Consider the following 12,556-nt stretch of genomic DNA (forward strand, 5'->3'; position numbering starts at 1 on the left):
AAGATGTTGGGTGATGCAGGCGTTTGCTGGTGGCAATGTTTTTCTGACTTCCTGTGTGACTCCAATACCTCAAAAACAAAGTTCCCAATTTGAGTGTTTTCTTGCCCAACATGCAGCTGCAGCTGCTACAACCCGGCACTAAATGCATCATTCTTGAGCCCGATCTCGAGTAACGGTAACTGAAACAATTTTAACCATTTACCTCTAGAAATAGCTATTTTTTTTTGATGAGAGGAAATGACATGTTAGCTCACACACCACATCATAACACAGTAGCTGGGACTCTGCTCTGATAAATAACCAGGCTGCAGAGTTTGCATTAGTGGTTATTGGTTCAATGTTGATTTTGTCTTGTATTTGTAAACAGCGTGATCAATACTGTTTTCTCCAAAAACACATTTAAAAGGGAAATGATCCAATCAATTTTTATCATCTCTCAAAATTGTACTTGAGGCATTTTGCTTACATCTGTCACATTTTAGACTCCCCCCCAAAAAAAAAACAAAACTGCAGAATCTCTGTATTAATTGCCAACTATTTTGATAAATGATTAATTGGTTTTTCTGATTTCAGCTTCCTAAATGTGAATATTTTCTGTTATCTTTGGGATGTGGACAAAACAATATTTGAAGATGTCATCATAGGTTTTGGGAAACACTTACATTTTATAGACCAAGCAGCTAAACAATTCGTCAAGAAAATAATCAGATTAATCTACAATTAAAATAATCACTTGCAGCCCTGTTTCTCATCTTGAAATGCTACATTACGATCAGTAATGGAGCAGCAATCACAGAAAACCAAAATAGTTAACATGATAACAGCATTTATTTAGAAAAGCTTTCACTGTGAAATGGCAGACAACAGGACGTCACAATATTGAACAAGTACACCATGTTTTCTTCTTCTAGGCTAGAATTTTAAGTAAGTTCATAGAAAGACACATCCACAATTACAGTAATGTTGAAGGCTTTTAGTCTTAAAGTACATGGAAAAAAAATCATTTTTGCCTCAATATCAAACATGCACGTAAGCCAAATGAAAACTCAGCTTTTGTTCACAGGGCCTCATAAATTAGTCGCCCCATTCTTGGCTCTTACTGTCATTCTACCATTCAACCTTTGCTGGATGATTATTCAGAGGAGTTCTGAGAGCACGGGATTAAAAAGTGAAAACCTCTGAACCGAGTTTGGGAATCACACATCTGACAGGAAAGACAACAAAGAAACATGTAGAAAAATCCACAGTTGATGCGGCTGCAGATCCAATTAACGGGGATTTTTGTAGCAAAGAGTCTTTTTCTGAGTCTCTATTTGCACCCAGGTGAGAATAGTCACGCAGCAGCCATTTACAGGACTTCATCATGTATGATCGGTTTAAGTCGATGTTAGCTTTTAATTTTTCGACTTCATTTATTTGCATTTTTTTAAACATTATTTTTTCCTGTTTGCAGTTTCAGTGTGTTTAGATTTAGGCAAGAGTTTATCAAATGGGGGAACTCTGAAGTACTGCAGGGGGTACTTGAGATTTTTTTTTTTTGCATTAATTTAAAAAAATACACAGTACCAGTCAAAAATTGGGACACATCTTCTAATTGAATGTTTTTCATTTATTTTTCTACATTGTTGATTAGTACTGGATACATCAAAACTATGAAATGTGGAATTACCTAGTAAAAAAAAGGAAAAATGTTTTCTTTTTAAGAATCTAAAATATTAGACTGCACTGTCTTCTGCACCTACAGTGAAAAAGAGTGTTGCAAGAGACTTTTTGCTTTTTGTCGGCCCATGCATAATATTCTATGTGCCTTTTGACTTGCAAAATTTTTTTGCTCTGCGATGTTTTAGTTTTTTCGTGTGAATGAAAAACTCAGAAAAAATAAAGAAAAAACATTGAATATGATGTCCAAACATTTGACTGCTACTGTAAGTCCTGCATAATCCCAGAAATAGCTATAATATAATGCATAAAACATTTTTTTTTTAAAAAAGGTTCAATTGAAACTTTTTTCAGTGCAAACCTTAACTGCCACAAAGTGTCAGTTACCATAAAACCTTGCAGAGGAAGAAAGTGACAAACCCAATCATGTTCACTGTGAGTAGAAAGCCAGTTTCAGTATTGAACGACAGACAGAAATCCAGAAAAATAGATCTGTGGTTGAAACGCAGCAGTAATACAACTGAAAACGGAGAAGAAAGCTGAAAATGGAGCCAACAAAATACTGTCACCATCAGCAGGATTACGTCGTAATGGGATTTACCTCAGTGAGCTGAAACTGACGTCGCTGTGCTGTTTTCTACCTCTTTATATGTGCATTTTTTTTCCTACCTTTGCACTGGTGAGGGGGAACTCGACTAAAAATATTTCAAAGGGGGTGCACTGCTGAAAAAACTACTTGGTTAGGTCTAGAAAAAGATCTTGGTTTGTCTCTGCTATAATGGGTACAAATAGCATTGTTGGCTGCTGATACCTGGGTGCTAATAGCATCTGCCATAATTTTGCAATGAAACAGCCTTGTTCACAGTCAACATTGAAATAAATTATATTGCATACTGACCACAGCTGGTTAGTCTGTAAAAAGCAGAAGACATGAAACAATGGTATCAAATGTTTTCTGTGCTTTGTATGACACGACGTGCCTTTCTTTAAAAAACAGTACGCCTGTCTGAGTCACTCTGTGCTTCAGCGTTTACCTTCTCAGCTCTACAGTATTTCAGCCTTTTTTTTGTATCGTTTTGAAAATTGTGCTGTACAGTCAAGTCTGCCTGAAAGGAAGGCACCGCTCAGCTCCTCGTTATCAAAAAGCATCTGTGGTCTGACAACAATGTTGCTTTTCCTGTGTCAAAACAAAGGAGCGTTTTGTACATGAACACAGCAAGAATGAAAAAATGTCATTATAACTACATTAACTGGCACAAAAAGTTCTTCTGAAAATGTCCTTCATCGAAAGTCCTTACTGGACACTAAATGAACAGTTTTATGGCACAGAAGTGGCTTTTTCTCAAATGTTTTCACAGCTGCTTGGTTTTTAGCCCCACTGTTGCAAAGATTTCTCTTAAACTGTGCGCTGCTTCTCTGATGGCTGAACAGCAGGTGGTGCCATCCCTTCTTTATGTAAGAAGTCGGATCTCAAGTGGTGACGATTTCTAAATGGATTCCTCTGAATGGTTTCATTTAAAAAAAAAAATGCTAATCTGTGCTCTGTGTCCACTTGTCCACACTGCATGAGTCTTTTTTGTCCTGACTGTGATATCCAGGTTTAAAATCTGACAAGCTGGTACAAGTTTCAGTGTGAGAATCACTTCATTCCTCACATGTGAGGTAAAGCATCATGAAAAAGGCTGAAAAGTGTTTTTCTGACTGGTCTAAGTCCATTTTGTCAACCAGACAAAACTGACAAGGAATACAGTGTATTTAAAATATAATTATGACCTGATTTGTGATCATGGAATGCATTTTGGAAATGCAGCTTTAATGTGACAATATTATAAATGTGTGTATTGTATTCCTGTTTGGGATGAGTACTGGACACACAAACCCTGGCACTCTCAGTCTGTTTACACCTGGTATTAACATGCGTCCTGGGTGGACAGCTCTGAGTACAGGTATGAACACACCCAAGACACACCGAGGACGCGTTGAGATCCAATCGCTCAGACCACATTCAGAGGTGGTTTGGGCCACATGTGACCCCATACTTTCAGCAGCATGTCCACAGTGTGTCCTGGGCTGCAATCATGGACCGCCTACTTGGCTGGCATCCTCTTATGTCCATCATAAAGTTCACTCACTGTGATGCAAATTGCGTGTTTGTGCTCTTACCTTCAGCAGGTGTTTGTGAAGACACTAGATATCTCCAATATCCTCAGACTCCCTTAAACGAAATCACAGTTTTGTGAGTTGTTGAGGAGAAACTGTCTAACTTTGTCTACAACAAATTCTAAATTATTTGGACATTCTTGCAAATTTGGACGATGTTACAGGCTACATTAAGTCTTTCACTGTGCATGTCATCTAGCATGTCAGCTACTACTGTTGGGCCACTGGTTAAAAACAACGCAGTTTGTCAATGTTTATGTGCATAAAAAGCTGGGAAGTGAAATCTTACTCCTTTGTGCTTTCTAGTAAATTGTGAAGAGCAGACAGGAGAGACACTCTGTGGTGTGCTGGGACGCACACGGTTTTCCCTGACTCCCTCATTATTGTCTTTCTTTGTCATCTGTGATGTGAAAACATCAGATTTCCACACAGTTAAAAAATTGTGTATCGTGCTTCTCATAGTTAAATAAGGTATAAAATCCCAGTGCACGACTGAGTCTCTCTCCTGCTCAGGTAAAACATGAGGCACGTTAGTGTGGCGTTGAACTAAAGCAAAAAAGAATTAATAGTCGAATCTTTGTACTGAATGACTAAAATGGACAGTATTGACATTCAACTGACAAAACAGCCCTGATGTTTATTTGCATACAGAGCAGGGAAGTAAGATCTGATGACCAGTGGTCATTAAAGACGCATGCTAATGCCAGCTGTGAACTCACATGAGATCTCCACTTGTGATCGGATCACCCAGGACGCATGTTAATACCAGGTCAGAACAGGATCTCAGTCATTTTAGGTTGAGGCCTAATGTCTGCTAACATATGTCACCATCACGGACTTTGTGTTTCAGAAGTTGCTGCATCGCTGCAGACACACACTTGTGCCAATGTGTAAAGAAGCAGCTCGTGTTCATCCTATCAAAACACTTTGGCACTTTCTCCTCTCTCTAACTCTTTACCTCTGTCTCTCCTGTCGTATCTTAGACGGTGGTGACAGACAGCAGCGGGTTGTAGACTTTCTTCCCATCAGCGGACCTGGTCCCGTGGGCCAGTAGCTCCTGTATCGTGATCCAGTTGTCCAGGATTCTGCGACTGCGTTTCTTCATGCTCCTGCGGTGGCACAGCTCCAGGATGGTCGTGGCCTCCTGCTGGTTTGTCGTCCCCTGCTGTCCTCCACCACCACTGCCGCCCTGCTCCCTGTCACGCTCCCTCAGAAAGTCGAGACGGCTCTGCATCATGAACTCTCTGCGCCGTCGCTGCTCTCTGGCCTTCAGCAGGTGCTGTTTGCGCTCCTCTTTGCTCCAGTAACGGCCCATCTTCATCTCGCTCACAGCGTCGTCATCTGTTGTCATGCCGCTGCGCTCCTCTCTGATCTTCATGGCGCGAGCCTTCAGGAGGCGGTCCCTCACAGGCCGCTTGGCCACGTAGCGCGAGCCGTCGCTGCGGATCTTCACCTTCCACTCCATGCGAGGGGAGGCGGGCAGCAGCGGAGGGGACAGAGGTAAGGGCACTGGAGCCTGGGGGACATCTTTGCATGTGCTGCCCAAGCTCATCGGGCTGGCGTCACCCCCGGTCTCCATGCTGCCATCTCTGGGAGCGTCTCGGAGTCCACCAAGCCGCTCAGAGGTGGACGGAGACCTCAGCTGCATGCAGCTCAGGTATCTCTGAGGCGGCTTTGTGTCAGTCTGACGGCGGGACAGGTAAGGGCTGTTCTCTGCGCTGCATCCACCATTTCTGTCTTTGGGGTTACGTCTCACCCCTCCATCTGAGCCGCGCCTGGTCCCTGCATCCCGGGACAGGGACCTAACCTTCACTCCGGGGCTGGACGTCTTAGCCTCACCTCCTCTCCTCTGACTGTGGGGGGAGTAGGCTTGGTTGAGGTTTGCTTGCCTCCCGTCTCTGTCGGCCCGTGCTCCTCTGTCTCTCTGCCTGGTGGAGATTGGAAGTTGCACGTTCGCTGGGAGGAGAGGCTCTCCACCATCCAGGCTCTGTGTGGAAGGTGACGGGTACTGTTCATTGACCAGAGGGGTGCTCCTGCAGCTTTCCCCCCCTGTGTTGTAGGCACTCGTGCTGTCCTTGTCTGAGCGCTCCCTCTCTGGCAGCTCGTTAATGTCCGACAGAGCGTGATGACAGGACTCCTCGCTGACCAGAGCACCACCAATGTCCAAGCATCCAGCTCCGACTCCAGCTCCTGCGCTCGCTCCATTCTTGTCCTCGAGAGGCCAGGCCTTCAGACAGCGCTCCCTCAGCTGCTGCATCTTCTGAGCCCTCAAGATGTTACGACACTTGAACTCCAGGTGGCGCAGCTCCTCCTCCAGGAGGGCCATCTCGTGCTGCGTCAGGCTCTCGTTCCTGTTCACATCCAGCGAGACGCCACCTTCCTCTTGCGCCGGCCCCTGCAGCATCAGATCATTACTGTTCTTCTCGTAGTAACACTTGATCTCCAGGAGCTCTTTGTACCTCTCACACTCCTCCTCTGTCAGCCCGGGCATCATCATCCTCACAGGATCGGCCATGTAGGCCCTCTCCACCTGCTCCAGCCCTCCTCCATTAACACAGTCCAGCCCTAACAGCGAGTCCGTGCTGAACTGGAAGTCCTGCGAGTGCAGCAGGGGCGGAGTGTCCCCTCGTCCGGACAAGAACTTGCGCATGCTTCCTGGCGTGTTGGTGGCGTTCGTGTTGGAGGCACTGGTGTGGTCGTCTCCCAGAAGGTCGTGTTCTGAAGACTCCTCGTAGCGCGTGCTTTCATCTGTACGTCCCACCCCGCTGTCCAGCTCCTGGCTGTTGCTCAGCACCGTCTGGAGCAAATCGGGTGAATCCCTGTTGATGGAGCGACCGTGGCTATTGAGTACACCCCCACCTGCAACACCACCTGGTCCAGCACCGAGGACGGAGGAGCCGTTCTTCACTCTGTGGCTGCTGGACAGATGGACGGCATTGTCCAGTGGCTCCAGGTCCAGCTCATCCGCGTCCAGCTGATTTTCATTCTGACAGGTAGAGACAGTAAATAATAAGTAAACAACCAATAAGAACAAGAGTAAATATAAAGAATAAGAACAATATAAACAAGATGAAATTCAGGGATACAAAAAAATACAGAGAAACACAGTATAAACAAAAATGGACTCAAGTTGAATTTACACCGTTGCACAAGATGGTTTAGCTTCACTGTGCAGATGATGTAGGTGCCTAGTTTTACACTAGAACGATGTTTTCACATTCATCTGCTGAAGGAGCAAAGTTTCTCTGTGCTCACCTTAAATATGAGTTTAAGGCGTGAACAAGATATATTTGCGACAACGTGCTAATCATGGTCAAATAAAAAACTTATACATGTGGATGTGAACTTGAGGCCTCCAGTGTATATACACTCAGAATGGACTTGTCTTAGCGTTGCATTGCTAGATTAATTCATTAGTCAAGAACCTCTCAGTTCATTTTTGATTTCTGAAGGGCTTTATGAATGTGCACGGACCAAAATGCCTGTGGAGTCAATTGGATGGACATACAACCAATCAGAGCAACGAAATGTGTGACAATGTGGCGCTGAGTGATGTAAGTTGGGTGTTGCTCAGGTCGATTTCAGCTATGATAAAAATGACGGGCTTCTTGTAACTTTCTTAAGTTACACCTAAACAGTACTGTGAAATGTTTTTCTGAACACATTTGAGGCTACAAATTAGATCACATTAGATTTTGAACATGAAAAACATAAAATATACGAGTAAGAAAACAAAATAAGAACAAGAATAACAAATGAACTTCGCAGCAAATGCTCAGCAGATTCACAACAAATAATTCATGTCTAAAAAGGAGCAGGAAGAAGTGGATACTTATCAAATCCTAACCCCCGAAACAATTCAGAATCTTGATTCATATTCGATCAGCACTGACCAGTGTGAAAGTTCTGAGGTTGGTAAGTTCAAAACATGACTTTTCAAAATTTGGACCGGTGACTCTGTCAGTCATCATATCAAAGCTGCCCCAAATTGAATAAATGGCTGTGATTGGGCCAACAGACGCCAGGACAGATGGAAATCTGTCTGAATGGTAGGACGGCCAGACATATCTGCCAGAGCAAATGAAACATAATCTCACAAATTCATCTGGTTCCAAGGCTGGACAAAGAACAAATGACATCATTTTAAGATTTTTTTAACGAGACAGAACTTTTTCGGTGAAAATATATCAGACAAAGTATTTTTTACACATCTTAAAAGATCTTTTCTGCAACAATAATGCGGGGGGACTGGAGCCTATCCCAACTGACACTGGGCGAGAGGCGGAGTACACCCTGGACAGGTCACCAGTTCATCACAGGGCTGACACACAGACAAACAACCTCTCACTCACATTCACACCTACAGCCAATTTAGAGTTACCAATTAACCTATTATGCTGCATGTCTTTAGACTGTGGGAGGAAGCCAGAGCGCCTGGAGAGAGAGAACCCACGCGAACACGAGGAGAACATACAAACTCTGCACGGAAAGGTCCTGCCTCAGCCACAAACTCCCCAACCCCCAGCCGGCTGGGGGATTCGAACTAAGAATATAATGATGTTTTTTAAAGCTTCTGCAAAATAAAAAAGGACGTTCAACCCTGAATTCTTTTTGCCGATTTACCACTTCATACTCACTCTCTTTTGTGTGTTTGGTGCTGAGCAGGAAGTCTGCAGTGGGTTTGTAGAGCTTTTTCATTGAAAAAAAAAAAAACAGCCGCCTGCTGAAAACTACGCTGATGAGAGCAGTGAGAGGGAGCCAAAACTGAAAAGATGATCCATTGTTAGTGTTAAAATACTGATTAGGAGCTTTAATGTTGAGTGTAGTCGATTTCATAACTGGTGTAAGGGTAGTGCTTCTTCTGTCACTAGATGGAGCCAGAGCTGTTTGAGATTTTCTGCAGTTGCGTTTGGTTTCAACTGAGTTATCCGTGTATGAGACTTGCACTATGAGATGCTTAATAGAGAGGAAATTGATTTTTCAGTCAGATACTGTGTGTTAGAGGATGAACTGTCCATCCAGAACAATCTTTAGAGATGAATAATAATAATTAATATTTCATCAGAACTGTTGCTGTGTCCATCTGATTGACATCCCCCTCACAAGCTGATCAAGTATAATGCAAATACTTGTGCTTGAATTAGTAAACAGTTCGCTCCCTCAGAGCGGCAGTTGATCTCAGCTAATTGGTTTGATTTGAATGTGAACTGCATGCAGACTGTGAGACAAAATATTGATTATCTTCATCTTCATTCTTATTCTTCGACAACCTCCGTTCAGTTCTCTCTCCGTCTCCCAGAAGACAACAGATCAGGCTTTAATCTCTGCGTGTGCGTTTTCCTCTGACGATTCTCCGTCCTCACGTCTCTCGCTTGAATCTTAATGTGGGACGGTGTCTTCGCAATATAAATCTTGTCAGCAGCCTTTCGCAGGTAGTACTTGTGCTCATCTCTCTCAACACAAGGACGTATTTAAACACAGGAGAGGTTATTCGTGTGTGTGGGTGTTTGACCTAGACCATTTTAATGAGTGCTTTTTAAATCTGCCCTTTAGCTCCTTCTGTACAAAATGCAGCCAGCATACAGATTTCTCTACTCTCACATATGCTGTCTCCATCTGCAGCTCGTTTTTACAGTCCTGTGCGGAGAAATTCAATTTGGTCGGGTCGACGTGTGACAAGTTGTTTGTTTTTAAGTGATTTGTCAGAGGTGTGTTACTGAAGGGGCTTCCGGTGTGTGTTACAGTGCCCTCATATCTGCTCGAAGAGTGACCTTGAGGGAAACAAAGCGGTACCGCATTAGCTCTCTGAGTGCAGGCGCTATTTGTCTTTGCCTCCCTCTTCACCCTATCTGTGTTCTCATCATGTTTTTGCGCCTCTTTTCTTTCCTGCCTCCTTACACGACTCGGCCAGGACAAAGCAGAGCACCGTGCTCTGTTGTGTCCCCAATTTCTTTTCTCTCTGCTTCCACTGTACTGTAGTGGTCGGGGAAAAATAGATTCCTAGATGCATCACGATTCTCTCTTGAAAGATTATGAATCAAAGCAGACAAGTCAATAATCGGAAATTTAAGGAAAAAAATATTTACAGCAATTTATCTCTCAGTGATCATGATATGTTATCAGAGATTAAGGAAACATAAATTAAGCTAAACTGATATACTCGATTATTATACTGACAACGCTACAGTCGCAGACTCCTTGTTTTATATTTCTATTCTGCCCCATAACGTGTAATTGTTTGCTTGTTTGAAGTTTATTGAGTTTAAATTAATACAAGATGTTCGCAGAATGAGTGAGTGTCTGTTTATGAGTCATAAGAAATCATTAATAGTCTTTTAGGAGGAGTAGACATTTATAACGGTTAAACTGATCAATATGTTAATGAATGTTTCAGAGCAGTGGGCTTTTGTTTTCAAGGTAACAGGCTTAACTTTACATCATCAGACAACTGACAGTTGTAAACAGCAGATCAACTTACAGTGGAGGACTCGTCCTCGCTTGTTATTTTCAAATTACAATGTTGCACTTGTCTTGCACTCCTGCAGTGTTCCTGCAGCCTGCCTGAGCTTTCATGAGTCTGGGGAGGAGTTGGTGGCGGGAAACGACTCGCTTCAACCACAGAAGTACGATCACCTCTAACAGTTTTTTAAAATCAGACTGTACATCCCTTATGGCTGATCAAATAAAAAATGATGTACATGACTGTGTTGTGTTTATGTTATAAACTAGGCTACTTGTTGAGCTATAATGACGACAGCTGAGTGTGAGCAACTGCAGATGGATCCAATCCGACTGGCATCCCCGCTAGCTTCAAAGCTAACATACAAAAGCATTTTGGCTTCTAAATTAAGAAGCAGAAGGAAAAAGGGATCTGGACCAGAGACACGCTGTGTGCAGGTTTGCCTAACCAGAGGTGGTAGTAAATACATACTCAAATAACTGTAATTATTGTACTTCAATAAGTAAATACTTGAGTCCCTATTTTTTCTTGTACTTAAGGCTACATTAAATTATATAACCTACTCACTACCCAATTATAATTTTTAAGTAACTAATTTGAATTGATATTCAAGGACTTAGGGTTACAAAGTCTATGCATTTTCCTCAATCGATAAACCAATGAAAACACTAACAATCGATTAATTATTAGTATTAATACGACACTAAACACAGATGTCTTCTCATTCCAAAAGTTTAAATGTCTTTATTCAACAAATGGCTCCGCCAGAAAAAATAACAATACCAAATCAGGCTCAATGACTGTCATTTTTTGTTTCTCTATTTATATATTTTAATCAGTTAAATTCTTAAAGCAACTAAAACATGTTTTTTAACTTCTTATGAAACAGTGTCCATTTATTACTGATGCCTCCATATGACCTACATATGCAAACAAGACCATCAGTGAGAAGATTTCTGCGCTGGTTGTTCTTACTGGCCGCCACCAGGTCGAATTCTCCTCAAAACGAGCCTGTGCTCACGTTTTCCCATTTAAAAATCGCAGTGAGTCATATGTTAGCCAGTTAAAAAGCAGCAGAAGGAGATTCTTATATAGATAATCTTATTTTTGTTGTCATATTTTGTAGTTATTACAGTGCTTTGGTCCACAGGGGCCTCCAAAATCAGCACAATATGAAGGTTCGTTGTAGGATCTTTAATGGTGAGTAATCGATTACTGATTTATCATTAACATCCCTATTGAAAATATGCTGTTTTTAAAGTAGAAAGTAGTCACACAGTTAGATATCATGAATAGAAATCAGAAAAGTTGATGTATCCAAGTGCACTGATAATCATTATATAACCACATCCTTTCCCTCTGAACTGAAATCGAATTGTGAGGCACCAAGAGATTCCCTCCTCTACTGTACTGACTCCCTCCCTCACATGTAAACTCATTTCTTGCTACATAAAGAGGGAAGTAAAGGGAGAAGAATGCATTTTTTTAGGTCAGTGTTCAGCCAGAGCTTCCCCCGCAGACTGCATATCCAATTTCCTCACCTCTATCTCGGGTCGTGCGAGGAGCAGGGAGACATTAGTGCTGTCCTCTCTGGTGAGAATAGCTACTGCCTCCTCTCTGTCCTGGATGTCCACTCCATTTATCTGACAGAGAGAGAGAGGAGAATAAAATTGAGCTAATATTAGATAACGAAAGACCCATCACACCGAGGCTGGATTCAATTAAATTACTCCATTCAAGAAATAGCTTCTCTTCAGAATTACAACGCTGAATAAAAAGTCTCTCTTTAGCTTAAATAGCATGAGAAATTATATTCAACCTCTTATGAAGAGAATTCAGAGGAAACTCTACACTATTAGCAATTTCCTTTAATATACAGAATCAAGGAATTAAGTGTTGTCAGTCAGTCATTTTGCAACACAGAGCTGCACAATGAAATGTAAGTTGTCCATTCATGCAACACATCCTCTGAACAAACATAAACATATTTAAATTTGGAACAGAATAAAACTAAAAAGACTGACAATAAACTGGTTAAGGCTGGATTAAAAGTGCCTCCAGCTCTGTTGTGGACCAGCGGTTATCTAAGACTTCAGTTTCATGCATTACATAACTGAACAAAAAGTTAAAAATAAATAAATAAATAAATAAAAGTTGTGGCTGTCTTGTCGGAGATGTCAGATGAATCTGTCTACCTAAGAGTTCATCTGCAGAACAGCATCCAAAAGAAAACACCACAGTGTGTGGATTTTGCAGCGCAACACTTACTGAGACGGC

The 12,556-nt window shown here is 42.2% G+C and overlaps 1 protein-coding gene across 2 annotated transcripts in view; it reads right to left on the reverse strand.

The window, feature by feature from the left end:
• Positions 1–4,355: 4,355 nt before the first annotated feature.
• The window catches only part of LOC146324887 (PDZ domain-containing protein 4-like), a 31,039-nt gene continuing 22,838 nt past the window's right edge, over positions 4,356–12,556 (reverse strand). For both annotated transcript variants that reach the window (XM_084720505.1, XM_084720506.1), the window contains 2 exons: positions 11,821–11,922; positions 4,356–6,805 (listed from right to left, as the gene is read on the reverse strand). In XM_084720505.1, coding sequence (XP_084576631.1) covers positions 4,799–6,805; positions 11,821–11,922 — 2,109 coding nt within the window. In that variant the 3' untranslated portion in view covers positions 4,356–4,798. The remainder of the gene's footprint in view (positions 6,806–11,820; positions 11,923–12,556) is intronic.

Source organism: Lutjanus erythropterus, chromosome 6, assembly GCF_056507025.1.
Source record: "Lutjanus erythropterus isolate fLutEry1 chromosome 6, fLutEry1.hap2, whole genome shotgun sequence".
In the NCBI taxonomy this organism is placed as follows: domain Eukaryota; kingdom Metazoa; phylum Chordata; class Actinopteri; order Lutjaniformes; family Lutjanidae; genus Lutjanus; species Lutjanus erythropterus.